General features: G+C 39.9%; 1 protein-coding gene and 1 long non-coding RNA gene across 3 annotated transcripts in view; one reads left to right on the top strand and one right to left on the bottom strand.

Moving 5' to 3' along the window:
• Positions 1–1,894: 1,894 nt before the first annotated feature.
• LOC127532467 (uncharacterized) lies at positions 1,895–7,849 on the bottom strand. Its single transcript, XR_007939911.1, has 3 exons — positions 7,295–7,849; positions 5,789–7,167; positions 1,895–2,179 (listed from the first exon to the last, which is right to left on the bottom strand). It is a non-coding gene; the product is annotated as an uncharacterized LOC127532467 (long non-coding RNA).
• An 839-nt stretch (positions 7,850–8,688) lies between these two features.
• tnfsf10l (TNF superfamily member 10, like) overlaps positions 8,689–21,456 on the top strand; it is a 78,828-nt gene continuing 66,060 nt past the window's right edge. Inside the window, exon 1 of one of the 2 annotated variants that reach the window (XM_051944173.1) lies at positions 8,689–9,219. In XM_051944173.1, the coding sequence (XP_051800133.1) occupies positions 8,968–9,219 (252 nt within the window). In that variant the 5' untranslated portion in view covers positions 8,689–8,967. The remainder of the gene's footprint in view (positions 9,220–21,456) is intronic. The other variant, XM_022197356.2, reaches the window with a different exon arrangement.

The raw sequence follows: 21,456 nt of genomic DNA, 5'->3' as shown, positions 1-21,456 counted from the left end.
CACTGCAGAAGCGTTTCTAAATTGTTTCCTCGGACACTGCTGTTAAATAATAATATATCAGGAATGTGCCACAACATTAAAAACCACCAAGATACTATTGTAGAAGTTCCCCTTGCGCCACCAAAACACTGTGGCCATGACTCCACAGATCCCTCAAGGTGTCCTGTGGTTTCAAACAGTAAATCCTGAAAGTTGAAAAGTGGGGAATACATGATTTTTTCCTTTAGCACATCCCACAGATGATTGATCCGACTGAGATCTGGGAATTTGGAGGCTAAATCAACACCTTGAGCTCCTTGTCATGGTCCTAAAATCATTCCTGACTGAGCAATGTTTGCAGTGCAGCAGGGGAACACTATCCTGTCACAAAGGAGTGTACTGTATATGGTCTTCAACAGTGTTTAGGTAGCGGATATGAATGCAGGATCCAAGGTTTCCCAGCAGAACATTGTCCAGAATATAAAACTGCCTTCTGCCATCTTCTTACAGTACATCCTGAGAACAAAATGTCGCCCATCTCCTTCTTTTTTTGTTCTCTGAAAATTCCTGTCCTTAAGCCGATTAGCATCTGTTTCAGTTGTATTTTGCTGGAAGATGTCATAAAAACCCCACTTCTACCAGTTCATTTGTAGGCACTTCCAGCAGCATTTTGTCCAATCTGTGGCCACACACCTTTCTATCGTTGACAATATTGTGGTTTTATCGACATCATCACATCGAGGAAAACTCAACATAGCCGACAAATGCACTTAACTTGACATGAAAATGAAATCTGGCAAGTTTCTTCTCTCACTGAGAGAAGTCTTTGTTGGAAAGATTAAACAATAGCTTAGTAAAGAAATATGAAAATGTGCATGAAGATGAAAATTTTGGAGTCATTCCATGCCCACATTGAGTAGCGCAGACACTGAGACCAACAAAATCCAAATTTTCAGCGATGGTTCATTGTACAGATTTTCAAAACAACTCCAAACTTGCTATTTTTCACATTTCAGTTTGGATGGTACGTCTTCCTTGGTGCAGTAGCTTTTCTGAAGGATAAACCACATCGGTGACCCTTGGGCACCTTCTCCTTCTTTGGACCACTTTTGGTGGGAGCCACTGCATACCAGGACTAGCCTATAAGACCTGTCATTTGGAGATGCTCTGACCCAATGATCTAGTCATTACCGTCAGTCTCTCAGCTCCTCACCCATGCTGTGTTCAACACATCAACTTCAGGAACTTACTGTAACTAACTGCCTAATATATCCCAGCCCAATGACACGTTATTATAATGAGATACTCAATGTTTCTCACTTCAGTGGTTTTAATGTTTTGGCTCGCTGGTGTTTGATCCAGGTTCATCTTTTTGCCAGACAATCCTATGCTGTTTGTTCCCCTACTGCGTCGCCAGCCTGGTCCCATTTACAAGAAAGAGAAGGATGTTCACACGGACCTAATGTTGGTCTAGAAGTGGATTAAGATTATTAAAACAATGTGTTTAACACCAGCATGTTTGCAGTGCCACAGACTGATGTCTGTGGTTGCAGCCTTGAAGGCTCTCTGATACTGACAAATACTGGTTTATTCAACAAATTAAAACAGTCAAATCGTGTCAAAACAAGGCTCCGTTCTCACTTCCACACATCTGGCCAGTGGCTGTGTCATATCGCATTATTGGTTTCAGACGGTCACAGGACGCCCTAATGAAAGGCTGGACAGTTTTCGAAGAGGGGATTACCAAAGCTTTCCAACACGCACTTCTGGTAGGATATATCCGCACCTTTCCCTCACTTTTAACAGTTATATTTAGTGTCTATGACTGGAAAAGCTACTACTGCATTTTTTAAAAATCATTTTTAATGCATTTTGGCTGAAGAATATTGTTGCAAAACGTCACAAAGCTGAGCCGTTATTTCGGACAAACACGCACTTTTTCTTGGCTCCAGTACCTGGAGAGTCCCTTAGCTGTGATACATAATATCTCGTGGAATGCTCAGCCTGAACTTTTAACTCCCACTGCAGATCGCCATTGTGTTTTCTCACCACATGACCGGCCGACCGACTCACCGAGGCGCACAGATGAGCTGCAGGGCTGGGTGGACAGCTGTGGTATCAGTGGAGACACGCACACGCAGACATCTGGAGAAAAGCTTGTTGTGTTGTCCAGAGGTTGTCTGCCAGAAAGAGAGCAGGACTGAGGGGAGGAGGAGGTGGCGAAAACCAAAATAAGTGTCATAATGGCACACCGAGGATGTACAGCAGGATGGCTTTAACATACCATAGTGGAAATAAGCTACAGAGATGCATCAGGTGTTTGTCTCTCAGGGGACATAACCTCCACCCACTAAATTAAACACATCCGCCCTGAAACAATCTAAAATAACATCATACATCACAATAAGAAATATTTTCCATAGAGCTAAGAGTTTACAATTTTTTATTTAACATACTTCCTGAAAAGCTCATTTATGGAATAAGGGTTACCTTTGAACTACTTTATAAGTTTGTAAATCTTGAAAGATTATTAAATTCTGCTCAGCAGAAACATAAACTTTACTTTGTCTTCCAAACATGTACAGTACATTTAAGAGCATTTCTTTTAAAATTAGCCTTCGTTTGAGGACTTTGACTCCAATAACAGCTCCCCTTTTAGCTCCAGTTTGGTCTCCACCTCCTCCTGAGGGAAACATATAGGTCTTTAGGTTCTTGTAATGTTCCACTGAGCTATAATCTGTTTTATATTAAACTTGCACTGGAGCTGCGTCCAACATTTTTGGTTGTGTAGTTGAAGCAAGTACTTGTTTTTTATTGCAAAAACATGCAACACAGGCATATTTTAATGGCAGGAGATTTACATCCACAATGTTCCATTAAAAGATTCAAGTGTTTCTTGCACAAGTGAGGTTTTGGGGGTTTATTTCTTCTATTCACTCCTGATGACACTTTGACTCAACTGGACTTGCTTGATTGCATTTTCGTCCTGCACCAGATTAAGCATATGAATGTGTACTGTTTTGTGCAACACAAAATCCCTTTAATCAGTCCTGGGTCAAAACATCGGACATGATCATTTGTAGCATTTGTTTCCAGTTTCTTTTCCAGATGAATGAACTTGAATGATCTCATCGGACAGTTCACATGCTGTCAGGACAGATCAGAAAGTTTTGATCTCTTCATAGAGCATTATATTGATTTATTGTCAGAAATAGTGACTTGTCCTGCAGCTACACAGATAGGAACAGGGGTGTCCTTCATTAAAGATGCCATTTTCTGTAGAGGTAGACCAACAAATGCTTTAAGCTGCATCTACTTTTGCGTTTTACTCGTGTGCTGAAAATCTGCAGTTTGAGCCAGGTTATCTGTGCATCTTCAGTGTCACTGTAGGTTGCTTTAATAGCTGAATTTTAAGCTGACCGAGGGGATCAATTGGTTTATTTCATGAGTGTACCACTGGCTACCGGGTCTCAGTTCATAAATCTGATGGTGGCATGATCAGCAGGAGGAGCACTCAGGCACCACATGAGGCTCAGCTTTATTTTCTCCACATCCGTTATTGATAGCGACGATGAACTGCCAAACCACTTATTCATGACCCCCTGGAAAAATACAAGTTTGATCTGAAAAATTTATAGCCAGCCATGAAAGGGGCCATTTAATGCGGTATTCCAAACATCCTCAGATATTCTTCTTGTTCTCCTCCTTCCAACATCTCGATGTAAAAATATTCCGACTGGCATTTTCTTTTTACGTTCTAACCAAAGGTGGTAGCCAGACATTACATAAACTCCCTGCTTAGGATGTGAAATATAAGTTGCATTGGTGTATAATCATGTTTCTTTACAATATTTGTGCTAAATAATGTGTTTATAATTCACTACAGCAGTGATAAAGCTCTGTGAGGTCGTACTCAGAGTAAAAACAATTATCATGTTAAACTTAATCTTACTTTAGAGTGTTAGCATTTGCTAATTAGTACCAAACAAAAAGCACAGCTGAGACTGATCAGAATATTGTTAATTACACCAGTATTTGGTCATAAATCAAGGTATTAAGCAGATTAAAATGATCCAGTGATGGCGCTCAAGGAACAGTCAGGGGTTCACAGTGTATCTTGTTGGAAAAACCGAAATATTTACAAAACGTCATTGCCGTTCATTCAATAACTGTCAAGAAATTTGATGAAAGGCTTAAAATGTAACCACAATACTCTTAAGGTAATGTCAGAGATAATGAGATATTTTATACAATACGTGAACATTTTTACCAGGTGGTAGAGGAAAAGTCAGGGGATCATAAAAGTCATGACTAGTTAGTTAATCTGCACCAATTTACATGGTAATTTATCTAATAGTACTTGAAATAGTTCACAAAAACAAACAAATACACAAAACCACTGTGGGTATTACTACAGGAAAAGTCACTGGCTCAAGAAAAATCAGTAGGAGTTCAGGTTAGGAGAAATTAGCAACTTCAGTTGCATAAAAGCCAAGTCATGTAATTTAAAATTTTTACATCTGATGACCAGGTTGATTCAAAATATTAGCTTCATGTTTTTTTTAATCAGAACAGATGCTATGTGGCTTTCAGAAAGGCTCAGCAAATGTCTGACATAAACATTTATGTGATTAAATCCAACATGTTTAGTCTCATATCAATTTATAGTCAATGAGAATTAGCATATGGGCTGAAGATATTTAATGTAGTTTAATTTTAATTGAATGTATTTCACATATTTTTACTACTGTGCCTGAACACAGAAAGAAGAAATGTTTGCTAGCAGCTATAACATGATAAACAGGTGATTAAAAATCCTTTTTTCAATAGATCATTTTCATCCAAATGTTTAAAAATATTTAAAATTCAAGGAACAGTTATTTATTCACTTTATGAGAGGCACAAACTGGTTAATGGCTGATCATGGGATGTCTCTTTTGTTTGTCGACACATTCAGAGAGGCTTTTTTTCTTTGAAAATGAGAAGTTTGAGAAGTTTTTATCAGCATTTTTCTGCTGTGAGCATTTGTTCTAATTGGTTCCCACCACTATGAAGCCAAACTGACCACAGGCTTGGTTTCACACTCAGAGGTAGAAGCGTCACAATACACCAGCACTGACAATAAACATGAGGTTTAAAAAATACATACTGATATCATATTTATAATAGAAACATGATAACTTCACAATAATCCAGCATCAATAACTATCTGGAAGAAAAAGACTATAGAAGAAGACAGAGAAGAAACAGAAAGAGAAGAAGAAAGAAAGGAGAGAGAAAAGAAGAAGAAGAAGATAAAGGAGAAGAAGAAACAGAAGAAGACAGAAGGAGAATGCAAAGGAGAAGGCAGAAGAAGAAAAAGAAGGAGAAGACAACTAAGGACAAGAAGAAAAGGAAAGGAAGAAAGAGAAGAAGAAGAAGAAGCAGAAGAAGAAAAAGATAGAAGAAGAAAGAAGAAGAAGGAGAAGAAGGCAGATAAGAAGGACAAGAAGAAGACGGCTTAAGTAGAAGCAGAATGAGAGATAGAAAGAGAAGAAGAAAAAGGTGAGCAGAAAAAGAAGGAGGTAAAGAAAACAGAAAAAGAATGAAAAGGAGAAGAAGGAGGAGCAGAAGAGGAAAACGGGTAAAAGATAAACTCTTTTGGTCATGATTAATCGTGTTGTGAAAATCTGATGTAACAGTCCGAAACAGAAAATATATTTTAGGTGTTTCTGGAAGTTCATCGAGAATCTCTTGTCTGCTGTAAACTTTTTTCAGTTTACAGGCAGCGTTCAAGCTGGAGAAACAATTCAAGTGATCTTAAACTCACCTGCAAAAAGAAACCTGAGATGGAGTCAACTTCAAACCCAAATCGCTGTCAAGTCAATCCTGAGAGTCATTTCTTTCTTGACGTGGAAAATATTTGACTCGTCTTCCCCCCGCACCAATGTTACCGCCGTGGACTGAACCATCTGGGTTTTTATATTGCTTCCAGTCCAAATGTTATTCCATCTCACCTGCAGACAGCATCGCTTCCTTCTTGGCCACCAAGGCTGGAGAGTTTGGGACGGATCGCTTTCACATCTGGTGCAAAAAGAGCGTGACGTGGGAGCAGCTTTCACAGATCAAAAAGCATTTCAAGTTCCTCTCATATTGTTGATTTAACCTCTTAAAAACGCATCTCTGAGGAGTGAAGTTACAGATTTATCCACAGAAATATTCCTTCCAACAGTTCAAGCACTGTGAAACTACTCGATGCCAACATCAAGAACAGATTCTGAAGAATGATGCAGGAAGAAATCCTGGAAGCCTGCATCAGCGTTTTAGAGCAGTGGTCCCCAACCACTGGGCCGTGGACCGGTACTGGGCCACACAGAGAGAACAAACAGTTGATTTTATATTTTATTTCGGGCAGAATCTGCAGGGTATTTTATTTTGAAAAACTGCTTTCGTCTGTGCTTGTTTCACGCACTTAAGACTTTTCTAAACATAAATAAATAAAACGCTCATCATTATTACTCCGCCTAGAGAGTTATGTGACAGTCGGTGTATGCTTGTCTGTCTGTCTGTCTGTTAGCAACATTACCCAAAAACGGACAGATGTATTTGGATGAAATTTTTAGGGATGGTCAGAAATGACTCAAGGACCAAGTGATTAGACTTTGGTAGTGATGCGGTTTATAGTCTGGATCCACAGATTTGTTAAATATTTCTGTATCTTATGAGATAGTGGCACAGCATCACTGTAACCATGACAACAAGTGAACACTACATCAGCTGCCTGCTGATGATCACATGATTGTGATCCTACTACAAACCCATCGCTGCAACTGATCAGGACTTATCCATTGGAAATCATACAAGGAACAATTGATTAAATTGTGGAGGTGTTTCCGAGCCCCATCAATTCCCACCGCCCGCTCTATATTTAGGTTACGCGATTTGGTATCTGTACATAATGAACACATGCATAACACACGTCTGTGCTCAATGCAAGGTCATTTTATATTAAAGATTTCATCTGTTGGAAATGATACAACGACCGAGCAGCTTTGGTGGAGTACTGCGCTCTCTGAGTGCTTTTGTTGTTTGTCATCAGTGAAAGGTCTGTAGAAAGCTGTCTTGCTTGATTCCAGTCCTTGGGGCACAAACGGTTGGAGGCCGCTGTTTTAGAGCATGGCGTTGTCTACTTGGTGTCTCTTCATGCGTCTGAAAATCAGAGGAGGACAGTAAAAGCTCTCAGACTGCACTGCCGCAGAGTTCAGCACATCAAAAGTGTCCTCCACCCTCTAATCAAATGAACTTTAAAGAGAAAAAAAAGCAGAGCATTACTCACAAAGAGCCTCCTGCTGTTGAACTGGACTGGGTTTTGTCTGATTTCTGGCCTGTTTGCTTTCAAACCAAAGAAGCTGGGTGTCCGTGTGATGGTTCGGAGCTGTCTGACTGGCAGAGGCCCAACGCCGGCCCATCTCTGATAAACAGCTCCGACGCTGGGCACCGCTCTCCAGCTGTTTGCGGTGACCGAAGGGAAACAAAGGAAAGCTGAACTGTAAACACGTTTCTGTCTGTCTCCTTCCTGTAAAACCTTCACTGAGTTCGGGAGAAAATATGAGCCGCATCACTATTCTACATCTAAACACAAGCCAAGATAATAAAGATAATTAAGGCGATCTAAAAATGCTCTGTTTTAGGATGATTTAAGATGAGATGGAGGCTTTAATGAGAAGAAAAGTTTCTTCGCTTTGGCTGCAGACACCAAGTAAAATGTTTCTTCCTGACTCTGAGAGGTCACATGTCTTCAGCGACCGTTGGGATGTTTAAGTATAATAAACTGGAAGGCGTTGAGTAAATATTTACTCTGAAATGGCATAAAGCTCTGGAGGTAGCAGCTCAGACAGGAGAGAGGATCAGCACATGCATTTGCAATAATCAAAAATTAACTTTTTCACATTTTTCTCCTCAAAAATCCTTCAGTGCAGCGCTGCGACAAGCATTTATTCTCATTATCAGTTCATCTACTGTTGCAAGGATGGTTTAAACTTCCCAAAAATAGTCCAAACAAGTTTGTTTGTTTTGATCAACAGTCCAAAAATAAAGCATTTTTTTGTTGGAATTGTTTGCATTTTTGATTAAGAGGATCGGTAAACTTGCAAAACTGTGACTACTTTTCCTGTAAATCAACTTTAATCTGACCTCTTCAGATGTTTTGTTTTAATTCACTTCCAACTGCTGCAGAGTCCTGACAAGTCAAGAGTCAAACAAGCAGAGAGCGCCCTCTGTCAGGTCATTCTGCAGCTGAGATTTAAGCAAATAGCAAATAGGAGAGTCAGTCATGGAAAAACAGAACTTCTAACAGCTCATTTTAAATGCATGACATCTTTGTGTTGCAGATATCCTCAGATGGAGGTCAAATATTTTACTTTTTCTATGAAAAATATGAACCAAGTGTGTAACATATTCTGAAATAAAGCTGATATATTTCAAATGTGGAAATCTCTGGTCCTGTTTTTAGATTTATGGCAGTTTCTGCACTTTTTTGGAGATACATTAGAGAGAAATAACGAGCAACTCTGCGGGGCAATTAACATTCCTGCCTGATCACCTTCTTTGTTTTTCGTGTTTTGGCAGTCCCCTGCCCCGAAAGCAGTGCTGAAACTGAAAGAAAAGTGTTGGTGTGTGACCCAGAGGGAGAGGGAGAGAGAGAGAGAGAGAGAGAGAGGGAGGATTCCTGCACAGCTCCAGGGTGATGAGGAGGTTAAGCCAGCCCCTCTCCGTCCTCTCTCGGTTGCAGCCCACCACCAGTCCAGCTGCCTCCAGTAGTCCCAGTGCACGCCGCAGCAGAGCAGCCATGGACTCATCCAAACTTTAACTTTCAGCTCGTCCTCTCTCGCTGAGTTCCCCGTGAAAAGCAACTTTGGCAGCCGAGGACGCATGGGAATCTAATTTCGCCCCAATTTTCGGTCAGTCGGTCAAGTCTGTGGAGGCCATTGTTCGCTTTGCTCGGTTTGCATGGTCCACTCATGCGTCAGGAATGCCATGGCCACTCCGAGCGCACAGCAGCAGCACCAGGATTATTTCAGATCGGTGAGCAGCGAGTCCACCACCTACATGATGGTCCCAGCCGGCGGGCCGAGCGGGGCCGCGGGGCGCAGAGAAGCGCCGTCCAAGATGTGGGTGGCGATGGTGGTGATCGTGGTGGTGGTGCTGCAGATTGCGTCCACCACGGGGCTCTTTGTCTACCTGAACATGTCCATATCACAGGTAAGAGCTGCTTTCCGCCCTGTTTCACCGCTTTGTTATATGTTTTGGATCGCATGTGGGAGCAGAGCCTGTATTGCGCACAGAGAGACGAAAAAGTTCAAGTGGCTGGTCGAATTGCGCACGCTGTTGGGCATCTGCTTAACAAAAACGTGCTCCAAAGAACAGCTGCTGCAAGTCACCGCGGGAAGTTTGTTAAGGTGATGCTGTGAAACTCGGTTTGGGGGAGTAATTCATTGCTGGAAGTTCGCCCCCGCAGTTTGACTCGAGAGGCGCTCCTGGAAAACAGCCCTGTCTGAATGGGCTTGTTGCTAAACAATGCTGGGCCGCAATTTAAATACAATCAAGCCAGAGGACAAAGAGATAAAGCGGGGTGTCTGTCCAGCTGCGTTGATCAAACGTAAAACCGCGTGCGTAAAAGGGAACATGTTGGAGCCATTTGGGGAGACGCGGGCTGTGGCGCAGAGCTGCTAGAAGTAGGTTACAGATGTTGTGAACAGAGGTGAACGATGCAGGTCAGTGATGGAGGTGGGCTGTCCTCCAGGGTGAGATTCAAGTCATTTTTATCTCCTGGAATATTAATATGGAGGGAACACAACTGCAGCAGCTGGATATGCATCAGCTGTAAAAAATAGAAAGAGCAAAGCATGCTTTAGGTTTTTAAAGTCTGTTACTGGCTTACTTGAGCAGCACAGGTTCTGGAAATCAGTTATATCTGCCTCTGCAAGTCGCCTTTCCTTGGAGAAACCTGATTTGCACCAACTTCATCTTGCTAAAGTGTGTGTTTGCTCAGCCTGCCAAAAAGCAGCAATTTTGCCTGTTTTCTGTCCATTTTTTGTTGCAATTTTCGTGCATTTTTTAGTAAATTCCCCTGATTTTATCTGCAATCTGAGCATGAAACATCCAAGCATGAAAATATGGGAAAAATTCACAAAAATATGGAGATTTTTTTTTCCAACCATGCTTCAGATTTTTATTAATATTCCTGCAATCTTTTCTTTCTTTTATTGGTTTATTTGAACAGCTCAGGTTGCTTGTTGCTCTGGAAATCAGTGATCTCTGCCTCTGCAAAGTTAAATCAGCCACTTGGAAAAGCACAATTTTACACCGGCTTAATGTTTGTTAGAGTGTGTGTTTGCCCAGCCCCCCAAAAAGCTGCTTTTTTTTTTTGCCTGTTTTCTGTCTATTTTTTTTTTTTGCAATGTTAGTGCGTTTTGATGAATATGTTCCTCTCGGAAACACGCAGACACAAGAATATGGGAAAAATCCATCAAAATATTGAGATTTTGTAACGGTGCTTCAGATTTCTAATATTCCTGCCGTCTTTTCTCTTCTTTTTCAGCTTATTTGAACAGCTTAGGCTGCAAATCAGTGACCTCTGCCTCTGCAAAGTTAAATCTGCTACGTGGAGAAACGTGATTTACACAGGCTTGGTGTTTGTCAGAGTGTGTGTAAATCTGTGTTCACTCAGCCTCCCAAAAAAGCTGTAATTGTTGTCAGTTTTTTTTACTATTTTATTATGTTTTTGTGTGTAATTTACATTTATTTTATCTTCAATCTGAGCAGGAGACATCCAAGCACGAAAATATGAGAAATTTTTTTTAAACCATGCTTAAGGTTTTTAATATTCCTGCAGTCTTTACGTTCTTTTCTTGGCTTACTTGACTGGCTTTGGTTGCTTGTTCTGGTAATCAGTTCTCTCAGCCTCTGCAAAGTGAAATCTGCCTCTTGGAGGAACATGGGTGAATCGGTGAGAGCCCCAGCAGGGAAACTACACGATGACAAGTGAACTCATTACTGTGTTGTTAGTGGTCAGTGCAGGGAGGCTTACAGGATGGGAGAGATAAGCTTATCAGGAAGATTGAAAGTCATTGTTTGCAGTGCAGCAGCAGAGGTTCCCTATTACCAACTGTATCTGTCCTCCTTGGTGTTGGGGGAAAGTAATCCGGCTGATGAATTGGGTTTTAAAGGCGGTATGTGTTGATATGTAAGGGAGGATGTGTTTCATATGCTTCCTTCAAGGGAAAATGTATGTATTTGTCTTTACATAAATCTGCAGGCATGAAGGGGAACAATCCAGATGTGTGTACAAATCCCAGTGAGAGGCCTGTTCACACCGGCTCCGGCGGTACATCGAACACCTCCGGGAGACGTAAATGATGTGCATTTTATACGATTTCGCAGTGAGATTTCATTCAAAGCAGATGTGACATCAAAAGCACCTGCTAGATATTTTCTGTGAAACACCAGGACATGGGACTTCTGGAGGCGTCTTCCTAATGGAGGTCTGTGGGGCCTCCGTGGATGCTCGGATGCTCTTTGGAGGCTGGGATGAGGTCTTTGTTGTGACTTCCTGAGCAGTTTTTTGACGTGTGGTTCGGTGTTTTGTCCTGCTGGGGAAGATTACTGCAGTTAGGGAGTGATTATATGGTCGGAAAACTGCACAGAAAATGGGGAGTTTTCAAAACTCCCCAAAAGAACTGCTCAGCAGACTCATGCTAATGACCACCATTAGCACACAAGAGATCAGTGACATCTGTGCATTTCAACGACCCCCCCACAGATACTCACAATCACCACTGTTGAGTAGTCAGATGAGTCTTGGTGTTGGTCGCTGGAATAATAGCCCTGGACACACCTCACAGAGGTTAAAAGCTGAGGCAACACCAACCACCACCAGAACTGAAGAAGCCTCTTGGATGAGAGGTGAAACGTCTTCAAGGAACTTTCTTAAAGTCCAGTGGATTGATTTAAACAACTTTGGAAGACCATGGGATATTGTGCAACTTGTTTACATTTACAGATTTGAGGGATACAGCTATGTAATTTCTGTAGTATGTGTGAAAAAACTAAAACAATTTTCATTTTTTTAGCTTTATTCCACTTTTAAGCAATTTATTGTCGTAGTTAAGACAGGGTTAGATGGAGGCAATTGATTTCCCTGTGACGACCCCTGAAGGGAAAAGCCGAAAGGAAAAGAAGAAGATTGTCGTAGTTAAGACATGAGTCAATACATATTATTAAAACTTGGGATGTAAGGGTTGCATTGATGTAAATAAAAATGTAAGAGTACATCCTGGCACAATGGTAGGTCTTAAAGGGTTACGCTATTTAGTTTTTACTCAAATAGTGAACGTCTGATCTTTTTGTGGCCTTTGAGGAAGCAGAGGAAAAAAAATCTGCCTCCAGCTGGTAGAAAAGCAACAAGCAACATTAAATTATCTCATTATGTCAACACAGGTCTTCATTTACACTAAAAATGAGCTAACGAGTGAATGCATGTTAGTGGGTGAAAAGCACAATTTATAACCCATTAAGCTGATTTTGATCTCTTTTTTTGACGTGTCAGAGGTAGCCTGCATAAGGAATAGTTTAGAGATGATATAGGACTGAGACCAAATGAAAAACAGGGAGTTGTGTGTCTGCATGTTGGGGAATCCCCCGGTTCTCATGCGAAGGCCAGCTATTTTTAATCTGGAAACAGGCCTCGCTTTCAGTCGCGGCCGAGTTGCAGCCCATGGCAGCCCGGTTAAAACAAAAGATACTCGAAACAATGAGCAGCGGCACAAAGAGGAACTGTCGAGCGTTGCCTCCGAGCTGCGGCGTTTACAGACAAGCAAACAGACGCGTGTAAACACAGACGCTGCAGGTCTCACCAGTGTGCGTCCTGCTCATGCAAACCAGCTGCTCGCTTCAGACGAACAGCACATTAGTGATTGTTAGAGCTGGAAATATGCAAGCAGAAATAAACCTGCTGGGTCATCCAGATGAGCTACTACATACTGAACTCAACACGTGTTCAGGTTAATAGCTCTAAAGCTGCAAAATAAGTCTATTAATCAAATCAACTATCAATCAGGAGGCTCTGATGCTGGGTTTTCTGCTTTTTCTTACATTTTGTAGACAACAATCATTCATCACAGCCCTGCTTAATACTTTTCATGTGCTTGTTTATTATCTCATCTTAAATACATTTAAAAAATTCCTCTTTTTGGCTTCACCTGTCTCCATAAAACACTTTTAATTGCAGTTAAAGAATGTAAGAATCTTTCTTTGGATAAGATAAATCAATTTCACCATTAATTTACAAATCATAAAAAGGTTTCTTGTCATTTGTGCCAGAAGCTTAAGTGACTAACATATGACTACACCATGCACTATTGTATGTTTCTAGTTCACTATACAGTCATGAAATGTTTTATAAAGTGAGTAATTAGGTATGTAGGTCATCCGTGAATGCATTTCTTCTCAGAGTGGAGATTAGCCGAGTTTCTGCTGCAGTTGTTGGGAAAACTTTGTGACTTCCTTCATCACATGAGCCTCAACAGGAACAGTATTTTATTTGACATCGCAACAAGTGTAAAAGCTTGGTGTCCTCAGTCGCCCTGACGACAAACAAGAGCACACACTCGATTCTGTTCGGAGGTTCACACTGCTTGTATTCAGGCCCGTTTGCATGTGTGACCAGCAGAAGCTTTCGGTTCTCAAGCCGTTTGTGTTAATTTGTGTCACTTCTGGGGCGTTTTCTGTGTTATTTGCGCTTGTGTGTGCACATTCCAATCCCTACACTTCACTGGTCCACTTTCTTATTGTTTGGGTTCACTGATAGGCTCTGACTCACCCTTACATGCAACAATACGCCCGGTGTGTGTGTGGTCTGATTTACACAGGTTTAATGTTTTGTCAGTGTGTGTAGAAGTGTGTTTGTTCAGCCTGAAAAAAAGCTGCAATTTTCGTCTGTTTTCTGTCAGTTTACTGCAATTCAAGAGTGTTTTTATGAGTAAATTGCCTTGATTTCACCTGCAATCTGAGCAGTAAACTCCCAGGCATGAAAATATGGGAAAAAAATCCACCAAAATATTGAGAATATTTTCATTCGGGCTACCATACATGAGACAGCAGCTGACCTGTCTACCAAGCACATCAGAGTTCTTTGGCATTCATATATGTTAATGTCTGTCTGTCTTTTTTTTTTTTTTTTGCAATTTTGGTGTATTTTTATGGCTATGTTCCTCCGATTTTATTTGCCATCTGAGCAGGAGACATCCAAGCATGAAAATATGTGAATGATTCTTCAAAATAGATTTTAAAAAAAAAAATTCTGGGTACCCTCAATGAGAGAGTAGCTGACATTTTTACCAGCCACATCAGAGGGTGAATGTCGGTAATTTCTTGCGATCCAAGTGTGTTTTTACAAGTAAATTCCCCTGATTTTGTCTGCAATCTGAGCAGGAAACATCCAAGCACAAAAATATGTGAAAAATCCACCAAAATATTGACATTTTTGATATTCAGGCTACCCTAGATGACCTTTTCACCAGCCAAATCAGACTCTCAGTTCTTTCACCCTCGTATATGTAAATGTCTGTCAGTTTTTAGCAGTTTTAATGTGTTTTCATGTGTAAATTCCACTGATTTTTATCTGCAATCTGAGCAGGAAACATCCAGGCATGAAAATATGGGAAAAAAATCCACCAAAATATTGAATCAAATTGAATTCAGGCTACTCTAAATGAGAGAGTACCTGAACTTTTTTTTTACCAGGCACATCAAAGCCTCAGTTCTTTGACATTCATTCACTTAATGTTGGTCTTTTTTTTTCTTTTTGGCAGTTTTAGTGTGTTTTCATGAGTAAATTGCCCTGATTTTATCTGCAGTCTGAGCAGGAATCATCCAAGCATGAAAATAGGGGAAAAATCCACCAAAATATTGGGGAAAAAATGAATTCACACTTCTCTAGATGAGACAGCAGTTGACTTTTTTACCAGCCACATCATAGTTTTAGCTCTTTGACTTTCATATGTGCAAATGTGAAAAGCTTACTTCCTAAAGGGCTGAAGTCACATTGCTAATTTCTGTGCCGTTTTTCAAAGAGAACTGGTGAATTTACAAGCCTTCGACTCGATTTTATCGCATTTTCAGCCTGGAAAACCTCTCAGCTCGCCAAGTTGATGAGTTGCTCCGGTTACAGGAAGAGCTGTAAAGATTAGTTCATTAAGTATCGAGAAACTACTTCAATATCTAATAATTGTTGGCATTTTAAAAAAAAAAAACTGCAGCTAAGACGAGATTGTTAGCTGAGTTAAAGGGTACATTGCAGATGGCAGTAATAAACAATGATAAACAGAATAGAAGAAGAAGAAAACAAAATCAAGTTGTTTGCCAGCTGCTAAAAAAACCTCAAAGAAGAAGAAACAAACCAAACTTTGGCCATCAATGAGAAATAATGTCCTCAGGAATTGTTTACAAAAAGGGAGAGTTGTAATTATTTCATCATGTCAGCTGGTATTGACCATGTTTCATGCCAGAAACAAAGGCAACAAGGAGCTGAATCAGCTGATCGGTCATGACATCAAACATCCAGATTGACTCTCCAGACTCAGCTAGTGATCTTAAAGTCAAACTCTTTTTTTCCTTGTTTCATATTTGACAGAGAAATCCAGCCAAAAATGCCTTTAACGTCGCTAAAATCATGCATCAAATATCATTTTTGGGGTCACATTTTCCATTCTTTGACAGTGAAAGTGGAAAATTCAGTGTTACCCCCAATGAGAATGGAAACACATGTGCTGAAGGGGTGAACACGCAACACGTGTGGTTATTGGGTGGATTTGTATGAGTGCGATAAAGACTTCAGCACACACACACAGGTACACGTGCAAAGGGCAAACATTTTCTTGAGTAAAATTAAATCCATCACCGCAAATATTTACATTTAATTCGAAGCTATTAATAACTAACCCCCCCCCCCCAACCACACACACACACACACACACACACACACACACACACACACACACACACACACACACACACACACACACCGGCCTCCATTGCCAAAACACACAATTCTCCCCCTTTCGCTCCTTCAGCCTCTCTTGTCTCTTTTGCCTCCCGCCCCCCTGCAGCCTCCGAGTGTTATGCTTTCCGTCCACATCGGAGAATCGTGTTACAGTCAGTCTTAGGGCTCAAGGGTGGGTCGAATTTTTCAAGAGTGACACATGCAGTTTTTTTCTTTTGTTTTATGAGTTTTAGGAGTTGAGTGATTCCTTGGCAGCGTGTGTGTGTGTGTGTGTGCTCTATGCAGCCAAACAGGCCTTGGGCACGTCTCCAAAGTTACGTAAGGTGTTTTTAATGGGTGTAAAACGCACCGAGAACAAGAGAATCAGAAAACAACAGGCCTCAATGTACGTGTAAACGATTAGCGATGGACGGTGAAAGACGCACTTGGCCTCGCTTTTTTTTTGCCTGACTTAAGTTGAAGTGACAAGGCCGAGATGACGTTAGTTAAATTACTCCACAGAATTTCATAATCACAGAGAGAGAGCTGGCGTCAGTGCACAAACAATGCAGTCAAGAAGTGTTTGGTTATTAAAATAGCAGAATGAGATATGATGCATTAAGCTTTTTATTGACAGAAGTCACTCAAAAACAATGACTCGAGTGGAGACACGTGAATTTATGCATGCATGCTCGCTGTTTTCATGGCCAGGTCATTTGGACGAGGATGAAAAGGAAAGCAGGGATCACAGGCAAAGGAGAGGAAAGACAAGGGAGAGGGAGGTAAGAGGAGAAAGTGGACCTGAGAGTTGAAAGAGACAGAATAGTGAGAGAGGAGGTTCACGGCTGGATGGGAATATTGAAAGTTGTAACTGTAGTATAAACTCAGAAACAAGAAAAGGAGTTAAATTTTTATCCCACATCGCAAATACAAAGACCAGACACACATCTGGATCGGTTTAACTGTGTGCAATGTAGAGTGTTTTATTTGAGTGTATTGTATTAGCATCTTGGGTTTAAATATCTGAATGTGCATTTAGCATTCTCAGCTAACTTATAGTCTTACAGGTTTAGATTCAGAGGTTAAAGTTTAGCATAGCATACATTATATTTAACTGACAGTGGAAAACCTCAGATAGTGCGTTTTCATGTACAGATTCATGAGCTTTAGAAGTAATGGTAGATGTTTTTTTGTACCTTTGGACACAGCCAGGCTAGCTGTATGCAGTTTCCAGTCTTTATATTAAGCTAATCTAATCAACCGCTTCATATTTGCTGTACGTTCGTTCATTGTGATCCTAAACAGACCAAAAATGATGCTATGACATGACAGAACTCAATAAATCTGCTTTTTTAGCAACAACTGAAATGCTTAGTAGAGGTGGCAGTTTCCTTGATCATTTTCTATACAGACAAATCAAAACGCGTACATCTGGATCAGTTTAACTGTGTGCAGTGCAGATGTAGATAGGTTGGTTACTGTGCAGATACATGAGCTTTAGAAGTGCTGGTACCATTAGACACAGCCAGACCAGCTATATCCAACAATTTTTCTTGACAGAACTCTAGAAATCATGTTACTTTCTATTTTTTAGAAAAATACCTTGCATTTTTATTTCATATTAAACATACCTGACCTGTCATTTAATAGAGATGGCAGTTTCCTTGATAATTATCCAAACAGACAATTCAAATTATGTTCATCTAGATCAGTTTAACTGTTTGCAATGTAGAGTATTTTTATTTGAGTATATTGTATTAGCATCTTGGGTTTGAATATCTGAATGTGCATTTAGCATTCTCATATAACTTAAAATCTTACAGGTTTAGATTCAGAGTTTAAAGCTTAGCATAGCATACATTTTGCTTAACCTCAGATAATGAAAACCACATGTTTTTACCTTTTAATTACCGTAAAGATGCATGGGCTTTAGACGTGCTAGTACCACTGGACACAACCAGGCTAGCTGTGTCCAATGTTTCCAGTGTTTATGCTAAGCTAAGCTAAGCTAATTGGCTGCTAGTCGCTTCATTTTTACTGTATATTTGTTTATTATGATCCTCACCAGACCAACAATTATGCTGTAGCATGACAGAACTCAAGAAATTCAATTACTTTCTGTTTTTTAGCAAAACATCTTGCATTTTTATTTTATATTAAGCATACCTGAGCTGGGAAATGTTTAGTCGAGGCAGCGGGATCCTTGATAATTATCTTAACAGGCAATGTAAAAGTGTAACTGTGGTCGTGTGTTTCTGAGCCCGTTTTTCAACGTTTCGGTCATGTTTGCCATCAGTCATTTGTATTTCTCTCTGCAGAAGGAAAATTCATCTTCAAAACTTGACTGGTTGGCTGACATCAAGACTTTGAAGCCAGAAGAACAAATGAGGCACTAAATAGTTGTAGTGTGTTCATGAATTCATCAAATCTGTCATGTTTCCTCCCCACAAAAGAAATGTGAACAAAAAGTCCCATAAATCATGAGACACTGCAGTGGAACTAAAGAAGAAGTGAAGCTCAAAGGATGGAGAGCTGTGATGGATGGAAAGATTGTTCATACGTTCAAACACAACAGGAGTCTGCTGCTATACGTTATGTCATCTGACTGTGTACATATAAATAGACCCACCACACATGCTCGGCCTTGGTTTAACAGCACGACGTGTGAAAACAGGATATTTGTGTTCCCACGTTGGAATGCTCATTAGAATGTGGCTACAGCTGTGTGTGTGCCAACAGATGGTGCAGAGCTGTGTGTTATCTTTGTGTTTGCTCAGTCAACACGGCTATAAAGATAAATGTAAGGTCTGAGCTGCTAATGGACGTATGCTACGTCTGGCAACCGCTATCTGTGCTGCTTGTATTTCTATATGGCTGATGGTGATAGCAAAGCATGCCAACTGTTGCATTTCTGTTGACCTACATCACTAATCTGCTACAGTTTTGATAACCTCATTAGGTATTTTGCTCATTCTATATCCAGTTTATGAAAGGTTAACAATGTATTCATCCATTCTGCTGCCATTCAGATGCAGGTCAACGTGGCAGCAAACAATTTGTGTCATTCTGTTCCACCAAAACATGTTTAGTTTGCTACAAAATAAGACAAAACAAAAGCAGTGAGACACTTCAGGTCTATGAAAGAACAGTTAAGGTAAAAAAAAAAAAGAGAAGTAAAGAAAAGCTAAAAGCCCTTCTGGCCTTTTATTTGCCTGAACAAGAAAAAAAATCATAGTATAGTATGTCATTAAAATCTGTGAGATTGTAGGATAATTTGAAAATATTTAGAAGTTGTAAAAATGCTTTTGTAAAATGTATAACAAAAAAGTCATACTATATTATATATATTACAAAATGTCATAGTACAGTATAGAATAAAAAAGTCACAATATAGTATACAATTTAAAAATATGATATAGCATATAATAAAAAGTTCTACTATAGTATATAATAAAAACATCAGAGTATAGTATGTAATTTTAAAAGAATTAAAGTATAGTATATAATAAAAAAGTCAGTATTTTTTTGTCATACAAAAACGTTATCATATAGTGTATAATATAAGAACCTCATAATATAGTATCTAATAAAAAATCATCAGTCTTAGTATTTTATAATAAAATGGCATAGTATGTTATTAAAATCTGTCAGGTTGAAGGATATGATGAAATACTGAGCAGCTTCTTTTAGGATGCGTTTATTAAATTATATGAACTCTGTAGAGCACTGGACCCATTCCTGGGCTTTTGATAATTAATCAACAGTGTCTGAGCATAATTGGTCAGTTGGGGTCGATAACAAGCTCCAGGCACCAGTTGATCATTCATGGTGCTACTAGGAAACAGATGGACATTAATGTAATGATTATAAATCTGAGAATGGAGGTGCACCTCAGCACTGACCTCCTACAACGAGGCGTCCTTCCTCTTGCCCATCCATCTTCCCTCATTTCCGATCTCCACTGTAAGCATCCATATGGCTCCCATCATATACGGTAACCAAATCCTTCCCGTGCTTCCTATCCACGCATCGTATCAAAGCAGAGATGGAAAAAGAAGCTGAAACGTGTACAATAGGATCGCAGCTAAGCTTTGACTCTGATGGGGGTTGAAAGAACAAAAAAGAAAGAGAGAAACACAGTGTTTCAGGTTGCTCTACAGGTGGTTGTGCTTGCTAATGCTTCTCAGATTTTGAAGACCTAGAGGGAGAGCGCTGTTTTAGAAATGATTTTACTTTCAAATGTGTCCATCTTCTTGCCAGAAATGTATAAATACCGCATGTCAAAGCAGGAACTGCATTGAAACCATTATGGGTAACTTAAAACACTTCTGAAAAAGCTGTTAAAATTCTTCTGGGCTTAGAAGCTCTACAGGGGAGGTTCTGACTAACAGAAAAAAGCACAAAGCCTGAGCATTTTCAGGATTGCCATGTGTCCTATAAAACCAGGAATCCTTAAACACAGCAATTCTGTCATAGAAAAATAGGAATTAACTGAAAACTCTTTAAATGTGCAAATTATATTAAAGTTATATGATGCTAAAAGATGAGTAGTATACCAGAAAACACAATTAATAAATTCCTTTTTAACAGTGTCACCATGAGAGCTGGAATGATGAGGTGACTGATTGGTTAGTAATTGGTAATTTAAAAGACAAAACACAATTGGTTGCGCATTTCTGCTTTTCTGTGCAGTGAGTGGTAGTAAATTGAAGATATTCTAGATTTAGGGTTCAGTATTGGAACCAAAGTGTTTTTTTAATGCTTTGAATGCAACTGAAAAATCTGTTTGACTGTTCAAACCTTTTTTAATACTTTGAGCACTCCAGTAAGATGGCAAAATCCAAACAAAAAAAATCCCCAAAACAACCCCCCAAAGCTTCACAAAAATGTTATTATGGCCACTTCAGCTGTTTTTTTCCCCTCTTTATGTGTTTGTCTTTGTCTCCTGGCAGTGAGAAACCCAACTGAAAACAATTCCTCAAGATTTCTCTCCATTTGTTTTGCATAGAGGGTCAAAGTTTTTGTTTGTTTCTTTTTCTTCTTTGTGGATTTTTATGGCTGACAAACCGTATTTCTTCTTTTTGTTACGGCAGAAACAACGCAAATTTCCTTTCAATAGTTAGCTTCAACCTTACTTGACCGCTACATGGAAACGAGGTTGTAGATGAAGCGAAAACAGCTGATTATCTTAATGGTCTGCACTCATGTAGCAACTTTGCTCCTTGGATTTCATTTTATCATCTTGCATAAGCGTGCTTTGGCACATGGATTGGTTTAATGCAGCTGGATAGGTCAATGACTGACATCCCTGACTTTGGGTTGGTTCAAATCCTGGTCAGGCCAAAGTTGCCCATTGAGAACCCTTAGACAAGGTCCTTAGTGCTACCCTGCTACCTACCTTGTGTTGTATGTACTCTCAGATGTAAGCTGCTTTGGATAAAAGTGTCAGCTAAATGCTA

Source organism: Acanthochromis polyacanthus, chromosome 23 (genome assembly GCF_021347895.1).
Source record: "Acanthochromis polyacanthus isolate Apoly-LR-REF ecotype Palm Island chromosome 23, KAUST_Apoly_ChrSc, whole genome shotgun sequence".
Classification (NCBI taxonomy): Eukaryota; Metazoa; Chordata; class Actinopteri; family Pomacentridae; genus Acanthochromis; species Acanthochromis polyacanthus.
The sequence above is the reverse complement of the archived record's forward strand: the minus strand, read 5'-3'. Positions and strand labels throughout refer to the sequence as shown.